Here is a 16,057-nt window from a genome sequence, read left to right as displayed (position 1 = left end):
CCCAGCCTTAGGGGAAAACAGGCCTGCTGTTTCCCATCTCTATAAATTTGCCTTTTCTAGCCATTTCATAGAAATGGACTCATGTACAGTCTTACATCCAGCTTCTTGCACGTAACACAATGTTTTTGAGGCTAATCTGTGTAGCGCAGCACGTATCATCAGTTCATTCCTTTAAGGGGCCGAACAGCATTTTGTTGTATGAATATATCTCCCTTTGCTGATCCATTCACTAGCTGCTTGAACATTTGGATTCTTTCCCATTTGGGGGCTCTTATGAACAATGCTGCTATGCACGTTCGCACGCAGGTCTGTGTGTGAATCTTCTGGAGAGATGCGTGGGAGTAGAACTGCTAGACCATAAGGTAAACTTAAGTTTAACTTTTTAAGACTCTCCCAAACTCCTCCAAAGTGGCTGTTACCGTTTTACATTCCCAACAGCAATGCACAAAGATTGCAATTTCTCTACATTCTCACCAACACTTGATACTGTCTTTTTTATTGTAGCTATCCTTTTTTTTTTTTTTAAGATTTTTATTTATTTGACAGACAGAGATCACAAGTAGGCAGAGAGGCAGGCAGAGAGAGAGGGGGGAAGCAGGCTCCCTGCTGAGCAGACAGCTCTATGCGGGCTCAATCCCAGGAGTCTGGGATCACAACCTGAGCCAAAGGCAAAGGCTTTAACCCACCGAGCCACCCAGGCACTCCTGTAGCGATCCTCTTGGTTGTGAAATACTACCTCATTGTGGTTTTAATTTTATTTCCCTTAACAACTACTGGTGAGCATTTTTTCATGGTTTTATTAGCCACCCTTTTATCTTCTTTGGTGTTGTCTCTATCCAACTCTTTTGTACATTTTTATTTTATTTTTTTTGTGGAGCCCAACGCAGGGCTTGAACCCACAACTCTGAGATCAAGACCTGAGCTGAGATCAATAGCCTGACGCTTAGCCAACTGAGCCATGCAAGAGCCCCCCTTTTGTTCATTTTTAAATTGGGCTGTCTTGTTAATACTAAGTTGTTCAAGTTCTTGGGACATTCTGGATGCAAATCCTCTATCAATGTGTTTTGCAAAGATTTTCATTCAGAAGGTGGCTTGATTTTTCATCTTCTTGTTTCCTGAAGCAGAAACATCCTTAATTTTGAAGAAATCCAATTTACCAGTTTTTTCCTCTTCTGGATTGTGCTTTTGATGCTATATCAAAGAACTCCTTGTCTAATTTGAATCAAATAAATATTTTCTCCTGTATCTTCTTTCAGGGATTTACAGTTTTCTTTCTTACATTTGGGCCTTTTTTTTTTTTTTAAAGATTGTATTTATTTATTTATTTATTTATTTATTTGACAGACAGAGATCACAAGTAGGCAGAGAGGCAGGCAGAGAGAGAAGGAGGAAGCAGGCTCCCCACTGAGCAGAGAGCCTGATGCGGGGCTCGATCCCAGGACCCTGAGATCATGACCTGAGCCGAAGGCAGAGGCTTTAACCCACTGAGCCACCCAGGCGTTGGGCTGTTTTTTTAAACAGCTCTATTGAGATATAGTTCACACACCACACAATTCACCTATTTAAAGTGTACTATCCAATGGTTTTCCAGTATATTCACAGTTATGTAACTATTCAGCACTAATTTTAGGACATTTTCATTATCCCAACAAGAAACCCATTAGCAGTCCCCCCCAAACCACCCCCCCCAAGACACTCGCTAATCTACTTTCTGTCTCAGAGGATTTGCCTCTCACGGACATTCAGGATTATACAACGTATAGCATTTTGCTTCTGGCTTCTTTCACTTGACATTAATATTTCAAGGTTCATCCACGGTGAAGCAAATACCAATACTTCAGTCCCTGTTGTTGCCAAATAATGTTCCATTGTGTGGACTTATCACATTTTATCAACTGTTCCATTTGCCAGTTGATGGACATCTGGGTTATTTCCACCTTTTAGCTATTATGAAAAATGCTACTGTGAACACTGATGTACACACATTTTTTCCCATTTTTTTCTTGGGTATATATACCTAGAAGTGGAATTAACTGAGTCATTTAAGGAACAGTCAAACCATTTTCCAAAACAACTGCACTATTTTACATTTCTGCCGGCAGGGTGCCGGAGTTTCAGTTTCTCTACATCCTCATTAAACTTGTTATTAGTCGTTATACTGACTACAGCCATCCTGCGGGGTGTGAAGCAGTAACTAATTAGCATTGCATTTCCCTAATGGCTAACAAGAGTGAGCATCTTTTCATGTGTTTATTGTCCATGTGTGTACCTTTTTGGTCTATTCAGGACCATTGTTCCTTTTCTAGTTGGGTTGTCTTTTTCTTATTGAATTGTACAAGTTCTTTATATATTCTTGATACAGATCCCTTATCATATATATGATTTACTAATATTTTCTCCCGTCCTGTGACTTGTATTTTCATTCTGTAATCCATTCCGTGTTAATTCTTGGTGATATGAAGGAAGAGTTTAAGTTTTGTTTTGTTTTGGTTTTTTTGCTTGTTATTATTCAAATGTCCCAGCACCATTTGGCAGGGGGGGGCTTATTCTTTTCCTCTTGAAATGCCTTGGTACTTTTTTTTTTTTTAAGGTTCTATTTAGGGGGCACCTAGATGGCTCAGTCACTTAGGCATCTGCCTTCAACTCAGGTCATGATCCCGGGGTCCTGGGATCAAGCCCCGCTTTGGGCTCCCTGCTCAATGGGGACCCTGCCTCTCTCTACCACTCTCCTGCTTGTTCCCTCTCTGTCAAATAAATAAATAAATAAAATCTTAAAAAAAAAAAAACAAAAAACAGCTGGTCAATTTCTTTTAAAAAACATCTGTTGGGATTTTGACTCAATTTTTAGCTCAATTTGAAGAACACTGGCATCTTCACAATATTGACTTTTCCAACATGAAATGTTTAATTACTTAATCTTTCTAAACTTCTTTAAAGCATCAATCTCAGCAATATTTTACAATTTTCAGTCTTATAGAATCTTCAGTCTTACAAGTCTTATACTTCTTATGTTAAATTCATTCTAAGAATTTTATTCTTTTTGATGCTATTGGGAATGAAATGCTTTCTTAATTTAATTTTCAGATTATTGCTTGTATGTAAAAATAGAATTGACTTTTGTATGTTGATCTTGGATGTGCAAACTTCTGAACTCATCTATTAATTGTAGTGGTATTTTTGTGGACTCCTTGGTGTTTCCTACACATAGGGTCATGTCATCAGTGAATAGACAGTTTTACTTCTTCCCTTATAATTTGGATATTTTTTTTTTAAAGATATTTATTTATTTGGCAGAGACACACAGTGAGAGAGGGAACACAAGCAGGGAGAGTGGGAGAAGGAGGAGCAGGCTTCCCAAGGAGCAGGGAGCCCGATGCGGGGCTTGATTCCAGGACGGTGGGATCACGACCTGAGCTGAAGGCAGATGCTTAATGACTGAGCCACCCAGGCGCCCCTATCTGGATACCTTAAAGATTTTTTTTTAAATGTGTATGTGTGTTTGTTTATTTTGCCATACTAGACAGAGTCTCCCATCAACACTGAATGGCAAAAGCAGACATCCTTCCCTTGTTCCAGATCTGAGCAGGAAAGCATTCTGTATTTCACCGTTAAGTATTACTAGCCAGGCTTTTCACAGATGCCCTTTATCAGGCTGAGGAAGTTCCCTCTATGCCTAGTTTGCTGAGTGTTCTTCATCTTGGAAAGGCTAGATTTGTCAAATGTTTTGTCTCCATGTATTGAAATAAACATGTGGTTTTCTTCTTTATTCTACTAAAATAATACATTTATATTTGATTGCTATTAATCATTGTCACGTAAAATATTAACATTGATTTCAGACATCAAACCAACCCTGCATTCTCAGGATATATTCCTCTTGGTTATGGTATAGTCTGTATCCTTAGTTCTCTCTGTATGCCTGCATTCTACCTCTGATATAGATGATAAGCACTGAAATTCTGGAAGGAGCATAATTTTTAAATAATGATGTTTAAAGGTCATATATTTTAGATTAAAAAACTGTTTTCAGGGGCACCTGGGTGGCTCAGTGGGTTAAAGCCTCTGCCTTCGGCTCAGGTCATGATCCCAGGGTCCTGGGATCAAGCCCCGCATCGGGCTCTCTGCTCAGCGGGGAGCCTGCTTCCTCCTCTCTCTGACTCCCTCTCTGCCTACTTGTAATCTCTGTCTGTCAAATAAATAAATAAAATTTAAAAAAAAACTGTTTTCATAGCATAAGCACTCTTTCAGCAACTAAAACCTTGAACTTAGCACCTATTTTGTAAGAATAATTAGTTAGAATAGGAAATTACTATAATTGTTAAGTTTTATGTGTCAGCTTGGCTTGGCTATGGTGCCTAGTTGTTTGTCCAAACATTAATCTAGATGTTGCTGTGAGGGTATTTTGTAGACGTGATTAACATCTATAATTAGTTGACTTTAAGTAAAAGAGATTACCCTTGATAATGTGGGTGGGCTTCATCTAATCAGTTGAAGACTGTAAGAGCAAAAACTGAAGTTCCCCAGAAAATAAGGAATTTTCTGTCTTAAGACTCTAACATAGAAATCCTGCCTGAGTTTCCAGTCTGCCAGCTTGCTCTACAGATTTCAGATTCAAGACTACATCAACTCTTGTCTGAATTTCCAGCTTGCTGGCGGGCTCTAAATATTTTAGACTTGCCAGCCCCCACAATCACAGGAGCCAATTCCTTAAAATAAATCTTTTTATTTTAAGGAATGTATATTCCTTAAAATAAGGAGTAGACATTTTATTTTATTTTATTTTAAGGAATATACATATATTTTTATTTTTAGGAATATACAAATATTTTGTTTTTAATTTTAAGGAATATACATATATTTTTAAAGTATTTTTTAAGGGAGTATTTATTTTAAGGAATATACATGTATTTTTAAAATATACATATATCTCCTCTTGATTCTATCTCTTGGAGAATCCTAAATGATTCTGCCACCAAAGAGCTTGAATTGTTCATACGAACAGCCTGTATTAATATTCCCTTCTGTGACTCATATTCTGACTTACAACGTTGATCTGAGAGCTATCTTGCTGCTTGCCACAGGGATCGGAGCACTGAGCTCAAGGATCAGAATCTACAACTGGAGCACACGCAGTGCTCAATAACGCACACTGATGGTAACCCAGAAAGAGGAAAGAGATGCTAAAGAACCAAAGAACATAACCGCCATTGTGGAAGGAAACCAAAGGCCCTAAATCTGAGGACAAAATCAGGAAGTGAAAGAAATCAGTCTGTTAAGGATGACGTGAGATACAAATGAAGCAAAAATATTAGACGTTTGAAGAAGTGGGTGCCTGGGTGGCTCAGTCTGTTCAGCATCTCTCAAATCAATAAAATCTTAAAACAAAACAAAACAAAACAAAAAACATAAGTACTACATTTTAAGTGTTTAAAAAATAATACTAGCATTTGAGGGGCGCCTGGGTGGCTCGCTCAGTTAAGTGATGGACTCTTGATTTCAGCCCAGGTCATGACCTCACGGTCATGAGATGGAGCCACATCGGGCTCTGTGCTGGGCACGGAGCCTGCTTAAGATTCTCTTTCCCCTTCTCCCTGTGCCCCTCCCCTCAATGCATGTGCATGTGCCCCTGCTCTCTCTCTCAAAAAAAAAAAAAAAGAGGGGAGCCTGGGTGGCTCAGTGGGTTAAGCCTCTGCTTTCGGCTCACGTCATGATCTCAGGGTCCTGGGATCGAGCCCTGCATCAGGCTCTCTGCTTGGCGGGGAGCCTGCTTCCTCCTCTCTCTCTGCCTGCCTCTCTACCTCCTTGTACGCTCTGTCAAAAAAAAAAAAGAATACTAGCATTTGAACTCTTGATCTTGATGACTTAAGCATTAAATGGAGCAACATTTACTTTTTTTATGGTATTAAATGTATTTGGTATGAATTTCAGGAACTTACTTAATTTTGATGTATCAGTTAAACTGTGCCAAAACCAAACAATTCTTTATTCTGCAGTGAGTTCCAGATTTTTAAGTCCTTGGTTTCAAAACTGATGTTCCTAAGAGCTAAGAGAAGCTTTTATAACTATTTAATGGACAAAGACATTACCCGTGCTTTAAAACCTGCTCCCACCATAGGACAGATCCATGTGACAAGCATATAGGTTTTCCAGTATAACAAAAATTTGGAGGATAAGGATGCTAGCTGCTCAGGACTCTACCATTCTAAATTTTTTTTTTTTTTTAAGATTATTTATTTATTTATTTATTTGAGAGAGAGACAATGAGAGAGAGCATGAGTGAAGAGAAGGTCAGAGAGAGAAGCAGACTCCCCGTGGAGCTGGGAGCCTGATGCGGGACTCGATCCCTGGACTCCAGGATCATGACCTGAGCCGAAGGCAGTCGTCCAACCAACTGAGTCACCCAGGCGTCCCCATTCTGAATTTTTATAACAAGTTTAGCTCTTAACAACCTGAGCAAAATGAATTACTCTTGTTTTTCAATTTACTCAAATACGTAGAAGGAAATAAACTAGATTCATTGTAATTCATTCACTAAATTACAATGAATTAAATTGTCTTTATAGAATATGCCCATTTCTTGCTAGATAGAGAAAACAGGCCTACTGACTTTTATCCATGTGGATACCCCTTTCAAAAGATGAGCGAGCAGGGCGCCTGGGTGGCTCAGTCGGTTAAACAACTGCCTTCAGCTCAGGTCATGATCCCAGAGAGTCCTGGGATCAAGTCCCACTCCAGGCTCCCTTCTTGGTGGGGAGTCTGCTTCTCCCTCTGACTCTCTGCCTTCTCATGCTCTCTCTCTTTCAAATAAATAAATAAAATCTTAAAAATTAAAAATAAAAAAAGATGAGTATGCATGCATAACAACAACCACCTCAGCAAAGCCACACCTTTGCTAAACAAATGATTATGGGCGTGTAAAGAAGCGAAGATCTGGGAGAAGGATTGATAAGCATGCATAGCTTCTGTCTCAAAAATGACAAAGGTACCACCACATGCAGAACAGTGCTATAAATAGCTTTCTATGCTAATGCCGAAACATTATATAGAAATGAGCTCCCACCATGCTTTGTTATTTAAATGATTAATAATCATGTATTTATTAACAAAGCTAAATATCACCGAAGAACACATGTATAACATTAATCATTGCTGCACTATTTACAACAGTAAAAAACTGAAAAAAAGTTGAAAAAAAAAAAAACCCTCCCAAATATTCATCAACAGAAGACACCTCAGTGGCTCAGTCATTAAGGGTCTGCCTTCAGCTCAGGTCATGATCTCAGGGTCCTGGGATTGAGCCCCATGTCGGGCTCCCGACTCAGCGGGAAGCCTGCTTCTCCATCTCCCACTCCCCCTGCTTCTGTTCCCCCTCTCACATGGTCTCTGTCAAATAAATAAATAAAATCTTAAAAAAAAAAAAGAACAAAGATATTCTCTAATATCAAAATAATATAAAAAGATCTTCAAAATCTCTAAAAGTGGGGGAAAAAAAGAGATGCCTGGCTGGTTCAGTCAGTACAGCATGTGACTCTTTATTTTTTTTTTTTAAGATTTTATTTATTTATTTGTTAGAGAGAGCGAGAGCGAGCACAGGCAGACAGAGAGGAAGGCAGAGGCAGAGGGAGAAGCAGGCTCCCTGCGGAGCAAGGAGCCGGATGCGGGACTCGATCCCAGGACGCTAGGACCATGACCTGAGCCGAAGGCAGCTGCCCAACCAACTGAGCCACCCAGGCGTCCCCAGCATGTGACTCTTGATCTCAGAGTTGTGAGTTCAAGCCCCAACAATGGGTGTAGAGATTGCATTAAAATGTAAAATCTTGGGACACCTGGGTGGCTCAGTTGGTTAAGCAAACATGGAGGCGCCTGGGTCATTCAGTCAGTTAAGCGTCCAATTCTTGATTTTGGCTCAGGTCACGATCTCTAGGTCGTGGGATCGAGTCCTGCCTCTGGCTCCACTCAGAGTTTATTGGGGATTCTTCCTCTCCCTCTATCCCCCACGTCGCCACTCACGCTCTTCCTCTAAATAAATAGATAAAATTTTTAAAAATTGAAAAAAAAGACTTTGAATCATGTAACTTATATTACTTATTGAAAAACGAAATCTTTTTTTTTTTAAATAGGCTCCACACCCAGAGTGGAACCCAAAGTGGGGCTTGAACTCATGACCCTGAGATCAAGACCTGAGCTGAGATCAAGAGTCAGACAAGTAACTGACTGAGCGACCCAGGGGCCTCCCCCAAAATAACCGTAAACGATTTAGGCTATTTTATTTCCACCCATCTCTAAAAAAAAAAAAAAAGAAAGAAAGAAAGAAAGAAAGAAAGAAACCTAAGTTTCAACATGAAATCTACTGTTCTCAATAATTTCTAAATATTTCCAGTTCAATGAGCCTCAGAAATGTAAAAATACAAAAGGAGGAAAGAAGCTGTGCGGGCCCTTTGGCCATCACAACAGGGACGGATGACAGAGCTGCTTTTTGAAACTGCCACAGACAGCAGAGTTTGAGACTTTCCAGAGAGCCAGAGGTCTCAGCTGAGCTGGTCCCCTGAAGAAAGCAGGCGGTGCTATTTGCTTTGTTCTATCAGTACTGGAGACAGGAAGACCTCAAAATCAACCCAGTCTGATTCCTCGGCAAGGACAGGCCTTTGAGTTTCTCTCCGTCTTGACGCCGAACAGCCTCCTTTCCACAAATCGTCACAAGTTCAAGTCCTCATGAAAGGCAGAGGCTGATGGCTTAGAGAGAAGAGCACGAACTGGGTGACCCTGGCCATCCTAATCTGTTTCTCTGGACTTCCATTTTCTTACTGGTGAGATGAGCGGAGCTGGGGCCAAATTCTCTCAAAGGTTCCTTTCAGGTCTGCAATACTACTATCCTACAAAAAGGTCAATTTAAAGATCAGATGAAGGGTAGGAGACGCCTCCAGACGAGCGCGTACACAAGTTCATGGAAATTCTCAAGTACAAAAGGGTTTGCTGACTGGCACCTGAATGTTCTGATTCTTACTTTTCTTTCTTTCTTTCTTTCTTTTTTTTTTTTTTTTTAAGATTTTATTTATTTATTTGACAGAGAGAAATCACAAGTAGACAGAGAGGCAGGCAGAGAGAGAGAGGGAAGCAGGCCCCCTGCTGAGCAGAGAGCCCGATACAGGACTCGATCCCAGGAGCCTGAGATCATGACCTGAGCCGAAGGCAGCGGCTTAACCCACTGAGCCACCCAGGTGCCCCTGATTCTTACTTTTCTAAAAAAGATTTTATTTATTTGTTTGAGAGAGAGAGGAACCAGTGGGCGTGGGGAGGGGGGGTGGCAGAGGGAGAGGGAGAAGCAGACTCCCTGCCCAGCAAGGAGCCCAGTCATGACCTGAGCAGAAGACAGACGCCTAACCAACTGAGCTACCCAGGTGTCCCTGATTCTTATTTTTTCTGCTTTATCTTCAACATAAATAATGCAGTCCCCTTGCTGTAAAGACTTCTCATTTACATAACTTCCAATTGGAAATGACTTAGAACTCGTTAACGCTTTTAAAACACGGATGGAGTGAAGAGAATGATTTCAGACTGCCAGCCCTGAGTGTGTTGGTTAAGAAAAGTTGGAGTTTGGTCTTTTGATCCTTTTATGATCATCCAAGACTCACATTACTATCCTTTGGGAAACAGCCTTCTAGAGATTTACCTATGCTAATTCCCACACGTGAAGGGAGGGTGAATCCTCTTCCAAGACTGCGAACTCCACCAAAATCTCTAAGCTCAGCAAAACATGCTCCATATTCTGATAGATAAAAACTAAGTGATTTCGGGGGCAGGGGGGACCATCCACAAATCCTGTGCATATTTTTGTCTATTAGAAAGCAAAGTGCATGCTTTTTTTGGCATTGATTTCATATAGTCATAATCAGCTCGAGTTTTATTAAAATGCTAAAGATCGGCAGCTTTATCCTAGGCTGTTTTTAAACAGCTCTTAATCCTATTCATCTCGGCAAGGATTCATGCTTTGGCACAAAAGCATGGGGAAACACAGCTCTCGCAGACAGTCTGCAGGGTGCAGGGCCACTGTCTGGTCCCTGCTTCCACCTGGCACAGACCAGACACACTGCTGGGAAAACAGCTCATCTCATTAGCATGTCTTTATTCTAAGGCTCCAATTCTGACACCTCTCCAAGATCACCCACATCCTCCTCAGGTCCCAGGCCAAAGAGAAGATGGTAGCCACCGGTCCCCCAGAAGACTGGAGAAAAGCAATGAAAAATAAAGAGCATAGACTTGGGGCAGGCACCAGAGTCCAGACTTGGCCGGGACTCAATCCACGCGATCCTCTCTACCTCGCTGTCAAATCCTCCTCCACCTCCCATGGTTATGCCACAACCCAGAGGCTGGACACACGTCTCTGTTTAATGATTCTGGAAACAAACGGAATACTTCACTACATTTTAAAGACCTGTGCCCTGTCCCCAGGCCATCCCCATTCCAAAAACCAGGTCTGCCGCTACTCTGGCAAAGGGACACCCGGCGCAGTCTGCTACTCAGATTCCCAAACACTGCTGTTTAACACTTCTTTCGGCTTGTGACAGCCTCTGGAAAAGCGCAGCCCTGCAAACGCATGCTGGGCCTCCTCCATCCTGCAGCAGGCAATGGAAGCTTCGTCCCGAGAAACCTACTTCCAACCTGCGCCCCTGCCTCCCTTTCCAGAGGCCTGGACGCGCGGACCCTGGCCGGTCCCCGGCCGCCCCCGCCCCCCCCCCGCCCTCGCCCGCCCCAGCACAGGCGCCCCTGCCGGATGCCGGACCCGCTTCCCCAAGCCTCCAGCTCCCGAGGGGACAGGGCGCAGCGGGCGCGGACAAGGGCCCCGCCGGGGCCGCGGGCACCCCGCCCCTCGGGAGCCGCAGTCCCCCCGCACGCGTGTCTGTCGCCGGGCGCACGGCCTGCAGGCCCCTTCGCATTTGGGGGCGACCCGGCCGGCAGGCCACCGCGGCCACCCCGCCAAGGGCCCCTCCGCACCGGCCCGCAGACCTCCCGCCCCCGGCCCCGGGGCGCGCCCGGCCCGCCGGCCCTCACCGGACTTGGGCGGGTAGCGGTACACGGAATTGGACGGGATGTCCACCTCCTCCACGCCCGCGTGCTGCCGGCTGGTCAGGGCCCCCATGGCGCTGCGCCCGCGCCGCCCTCGCGCCTCACCGCGGCCGCTCGCCCGGCTCGCGGTGCGGGGGTCGGCGGCCCGCCTCGGCGCTGCGGCTCTGGCGGCGGGGAGCCCCCGGCGCGCCGCGCACCATCCTCCGCCGGGCCCCGCGGCGGCGCCTCTGCCGAGGGGGGCTGCGGGCTGGGGCCGGGGGCGCCGCCGCCGCCGCCGCCGCCGCCTCAGGCCGCGTGATGTCAGCGACCGCTCGCGCGCGGGGCCCGCGGCGGCCGCGGCCAATGGCGGGGCGGGGCGGGGCGTCGGCGGCGCGCCAGCCAATGGGCGGCGGGATGCGGCGGGAGCGGCGGCGGTCCGGGCGCGGGGAGCCGGCTGGGCGCTCGAGGCTCCCGGCGCCGGCCGGGGGTGCCGCGGCCTGCGGGTCGCACGACAGTCCGTCCCGGAGCCCGTCGCCCTTCTGCCAGACCCCCGAAGGCGGTGCGCGGCTGTCCGGCGGAGGGGAGGCTGCTCCGGCTCCGCCCCTGGCATCCGCGAGCGGGCGGTCAGGAGCCCGCAGAGGGGCGCCGCCAACCCCCGGCCCCCAGTCCCGGCGCCCAGCCGTGGCGGTCCGAGTGCGTTCCGAGCAGAGAACTGCGTGGCGTGCGCGTCTCTCTCGTCCCCAGCGCCTCTGCCCCAAAGTACCCTGCTGATCCCATCTCCCAGGGGTCGGGGAGATGACCCAAGGCTGGTGACCCGCGCTAGGAAGATGTCGCCATCCCTCTCACGTAGCTCCTTTCCGAGCGCCGAGCTCTATCCACGCACCCTGTTTTTGGGTCCCTGAGGCGGCTCCTGTAACTCTGAAGTTTGGAGCGCATCAGCCCAAGATAAGATCAAGACATCCAACCTCTGATTGCATCTTTTGGAAACTTCGGAGGCCTGCGTGCGGAGAGTCAGCGCAGGGGAACGCGAGCAGGGTCAGGCAGAACACGGGGCCCCTCTTGATGAAAACACATGAGACAGTGGGAGGCTTGGACGGGCAGAAGGCGTCATTCCAAAGCTTAATTATAGACACCTGTATTTTAAACCATTTATTTTATTTGTGGGTCTGGTGGGGTTTTTTTCTCAGAGGGTGGACTGCTCAGCAGAAATTTCAACTGCTAGAACATGACTTCAACAACTTTTCACCATGTTTGAAATACAGTCTGTGGCGTGTGCAGTTCCCTTGATTAGGTTCATAAAGACTTTTTACAGAGTCTAGCTCTTTCCTGATTATATTTTGCAGTTTTCATTGCCGTCTTTTCCACAGCACCCAACAGACCTGCTGCTAAAGGTAGGGAAGCCTAGTTGCCTTGGTTTTCTCCCTAGACCCCAGGACGGCAGGAACACACTGCTGTTTTATATTGACTGATTAAGAATGGCTCAAGTTAGGGGCGCCTGGGTGGCTCAGTGGATTAAAGCCTCTGCCTTCGGCTCAGGTCATGATCCCAGAGTCCTGGGATCGAGCCCCACATCAGGCTCTCTGCTGGGCAGGGAGCCTGCTTTTCCTCCTCTCTCTGCCTGCCTCTCTGTCTACTTGCGATCTCTGTCTGTCAAATAAATAAATAAATAAAATCTTTAAAAAAAAAAAAAAAAAAAAAAAGAGAGAATGGCTCGAGTTACAGGTCAAGTCCCTGACCCGGATGAGCTGGTGGGAACCCATCTTCCCAGCACCGGGCAGAGTTCAGAGCCCTCCCCTCCAGCCCCTGGCCCTAATCACTAGAAGGCTTCCAGACATTTCTCTGGGAAGGAATTGATGTCCTTCTTGATACTCCTTTCCCCACATGCAGGTCCTACCTTCTAGTAACAATAAGGTAAACTACCAATCACGAAGAATCTAGAACAGCAGAGGCCTTCAGCACATTGCAGAGTAAAATGTTGCCTTATCATCCTGGGCTCCTTCAGAAACCTTTGTTCTTCCTGCCCTCAACATCCTGCATCATCCTCTTTATGGGTTCCTCCGGCACCTGAGGGTCTCAGTCAGAGCCCAGCGGGGATGTGGTTCAATAGGGCAGCTCAGTTCTGTTGTTTGCGAGGATCTATTCTGGCCCCAACTCAGCCTGCTTTGAGGCTGGGAAACGGGTTCATTTCTCATCTTAGATAACACTGTGCAAGCCTGTAACTTGTTTCCTCCTCCCACGAATGAGTCAGGAATCCAATGCTTGGGATAGGAGAAGAAAACAAAGCACGGCACAATAATATCAGTGGACATTTATTGTCCACTCTCTTTGCCAGGCCCTATTTTGAACACTTTTACATATTAAAGCATTCATCCAAAGAGCATGTGACTCAGGGCTTCTGAGTTCAAGCCCCATGTCTGATGTAGAGATGACTTAAATTCTTTTTGTTTTTTAAGATTTTATTTATTTAGGGGCACCTGGGTGGCTCAGTGGGTTAAGCCTCTGCCTTCCACTCAGGTCATGATCTCAGGGTCCTGGGATCGAGCCCTGCGTTGGGCTTTCTGCTCATCGGGGAGCCTGCATCCCCCGCCCCCGTCTGCCTCTCTACCTACTTGTGATCTCTCTGTCAAATAAATAAATAAAATCGTTTAAAAAATGTATTTATTTACTAGTCAGAGAGAGAGAGGGCACAAGCAGGGGGAGCAGCAGGCAGAGGGAGAAGCAGGCTCCCCACTGAGCAGGGATCCCAGGACCCCCCCAGATCATGACCTGAGCCAAAGGAAGACTACTTCCCAACTGAGCCACCCAGGTACCACTTTTCTTATTATTTCTTTTTAACTGAGCCTTGATTCACTCTACTTCTTCATAACAGGCAGTGAAGGCCAGATTATTTCATTTTATTAAGAATTTATCTTTAGGGATGCCTGTGTGGCTCAGTCATTTAAACGTCTGCATTGGGCCCAGGTCATGATCCTGGGGTCCTGGGATGAGCCCCACATCTGTCTCATTACTCAGCAGGGAGCCTGTTTCTCCCTCTTTATCTGCCCTTCCTCACCCCCCCCCACCGGGCTTGTGCTTCCTCTCCCTCTATCTCAAATAAATAAATAATCTTTAAAAGAAATAAAAGGAAAAAGTAATTGATTGCTTGATTAATTAATTAATTAATTAATTAAAGAGAAGCAGTAGGGGTGTCTGCCTGGCTTAGTTGGTAGAGCATGCAACTCTTTTTTTTTTTTTTAAGACTTTATTTATTTATTTGACAGACAGAGATCACAAGTAGGCAGAGAGGCAGGCAGAGAGAGAGGAAGGGAAGCAGTCTCCCTGCTGAGCAGAGAGCCCGATGCGGGGCCGATACCAGGACCGGATCACGACCTGAGCCGAAGGCAGAGGCTTTAACCCAATGAGCCAACCAGGCGCCCCGAGCATGCAACTCTTGATCTCAAGGTTATGAATTCAAGCCCCATTTGGGTGTGGAATCTACTCCAAAAAAAAAATAATAATCTTTTTAATTAATTAAAATAAAAACAAAAGAAGTGATAACCAGCCATCTAGGCTCATGAGGCAGAAAAGAAAGAGACAGGGGATAGTTTGGAGAAAATTGTAGCTCAAAGAGACTTTCTGGGAATGGAGTTCAAGTCCCACTTTCTACAATGTAATCACACAGTGTTGTTTGGGAAAAGAGAGCTTCAGGGGCGCCTGCGTGGCTCAGTGGGCTAAAGCCTCTGCCTTCTGCTCGGGTCATGATCCCAGGGTCCTGGGATTGAGCCCCACATCAGGCTCTCTCCTTAGCAGGGAGCCTGCTTCCTTCTCTCTCTCTGCCTGCCTCTCTGCCTCCTTGTGATTTCTGTCTGTCAAATAAATAAATAAATCTTTTAAAAAAAGAGAGAGAGAGAGAGAGCTTCAGCCAGTGCCCAGGGCAAAGAAGAGATAGGCAACCAAGCCTTGGAGGAGCCACCTCTGGGGGGCCAGTCCTGCGTTCCTCTCTGGTCCTTCCCTGGCGCCACTTGGCTCCCTCCCCAGAGATCTGGGCCAGGGAGAGGGCCCGAGGGAGAAGACGGCACAGACAAAGGAAAAATCCAGAAGCGATTGCCATCAAGAGAGCCATAAAAATGCTTTTAACTTGAATATATGGTCTGTTGAGGGGTAGCACCACGTGCGGGAGGAAATAACATGCAAATATGAGGCATCCTTTGTGTAAATAGCCTCACAGCATCCTCTCCGTTTGCATGCTACACTGGCAGCCCTGGCAAGAATCTCTCAGAGAACCTGGCGTTTAAGGGTCTCACAGGTTTCCTCTAAGCATCCACTCAAGGCTGGGAGGGAAGAGCTGCACGTTTTATCAGGTCCCAGCTCTTCTCAACCTTGGGTCTAAGGGAGAACGGAGAAGTGGCGGGTGGGCGGGGGCAGGGAGAGAAGCACAGGGAGTAGCAATTTTGAGGTCAACTCGCCCCTTAGAGCTTTCAATTTTGTTCATTTGTGCTGTCCTGATTTCAGCTCAGACGTGCATTTTCCACCTTTGTGACACATCCACTCATTTGAAAGATTCTCACAGATTTCTGTAACAGGAAGGAGAGAGAGCCTGCAGGTGAAAAGCTGACAGATGCAGATCTGGGGGTAGCACAGCATTCCCAAGACAGCAGAGGAAAGGGGAGGATGCCTCCGGGCTGGGGCTAAGACAGGCCCCTTCTTTGCTGCTGCCTTGGCCCTTCTGTCCCTGATAGTGTGATAGGAAGATTATATCTCTGGCTGTTCTGAGTGAATGCAGGGTCTCTCCAAAAGACAGGGTCCAATCAGCAACACATGGCTCCTGATCCCTCTCTCAGTCCTTGGACTGTGGCTTCAGTGGATTAAAGCTAAAACGACCCAAAGAGAATTTCACATCCTACTCCAGATCCGTGGACGAGGCTGACGCCGACGGAGGGGTCTGATCCCAAATGCTTTCAGACCGTGCAGATGGTTCCTCGAGCAACCTAACGCTCTCCGTTGAGGAAAATAACCTTGTCCATTAGGAAGCCAG

General features: G+C 46.0%; 1 protein-coding gene across 2 annotated transcripts in view; it reads right to left on the bottom strand.

Moving 5' to 3' along the window:
* The window catches only part of RNF157 (ring finger protein 157), an 80,989-nt gene extending 69,638 nt beyond the window's left edge, over positions 1-11,351 (bottom strand). Inside the window, exon 1 of one of the 2 annotated variants that reach the window (XM_045085871.1) lies at positions 11,050-11,351. In XM_045085871.1, coding sequence (XP_044941806.1) covers positions 11,050-11,137 — 88 coding nt within the window. In that variant the 5' untranslated portion in view covers positions 11,138-11,351. The remainder of the gene's footprint in view (positions 1-11,049) is intronic. The other variant, XM_045085869.1, reaches the window with a different exon arrangement.
* Positions 11,352-16,057: the final 4,706 nt, after the last annotated feature.

This window comes from Mustela putorius, unplaced genomic scaffold, assembly GCF_011764305.1.
Source record: "Mustela putorius furo isolate JIRA1106 unplaced genomic scaffold, ASM1176430v1.1 tig00000873_pilon_pilon_pilon, whole genome shotgun sequence".
Taxonomy (NCBI): Eukaryota; Metazoa; Chordata; class Mammalia; order Carnivora; family Mustelidae; genus Mustela; species Mustela putorius.
Note: the sequence above shows the minus strand (reverse complement) of the source record. Positions and strands in the feature narration are given on the sequence as shown.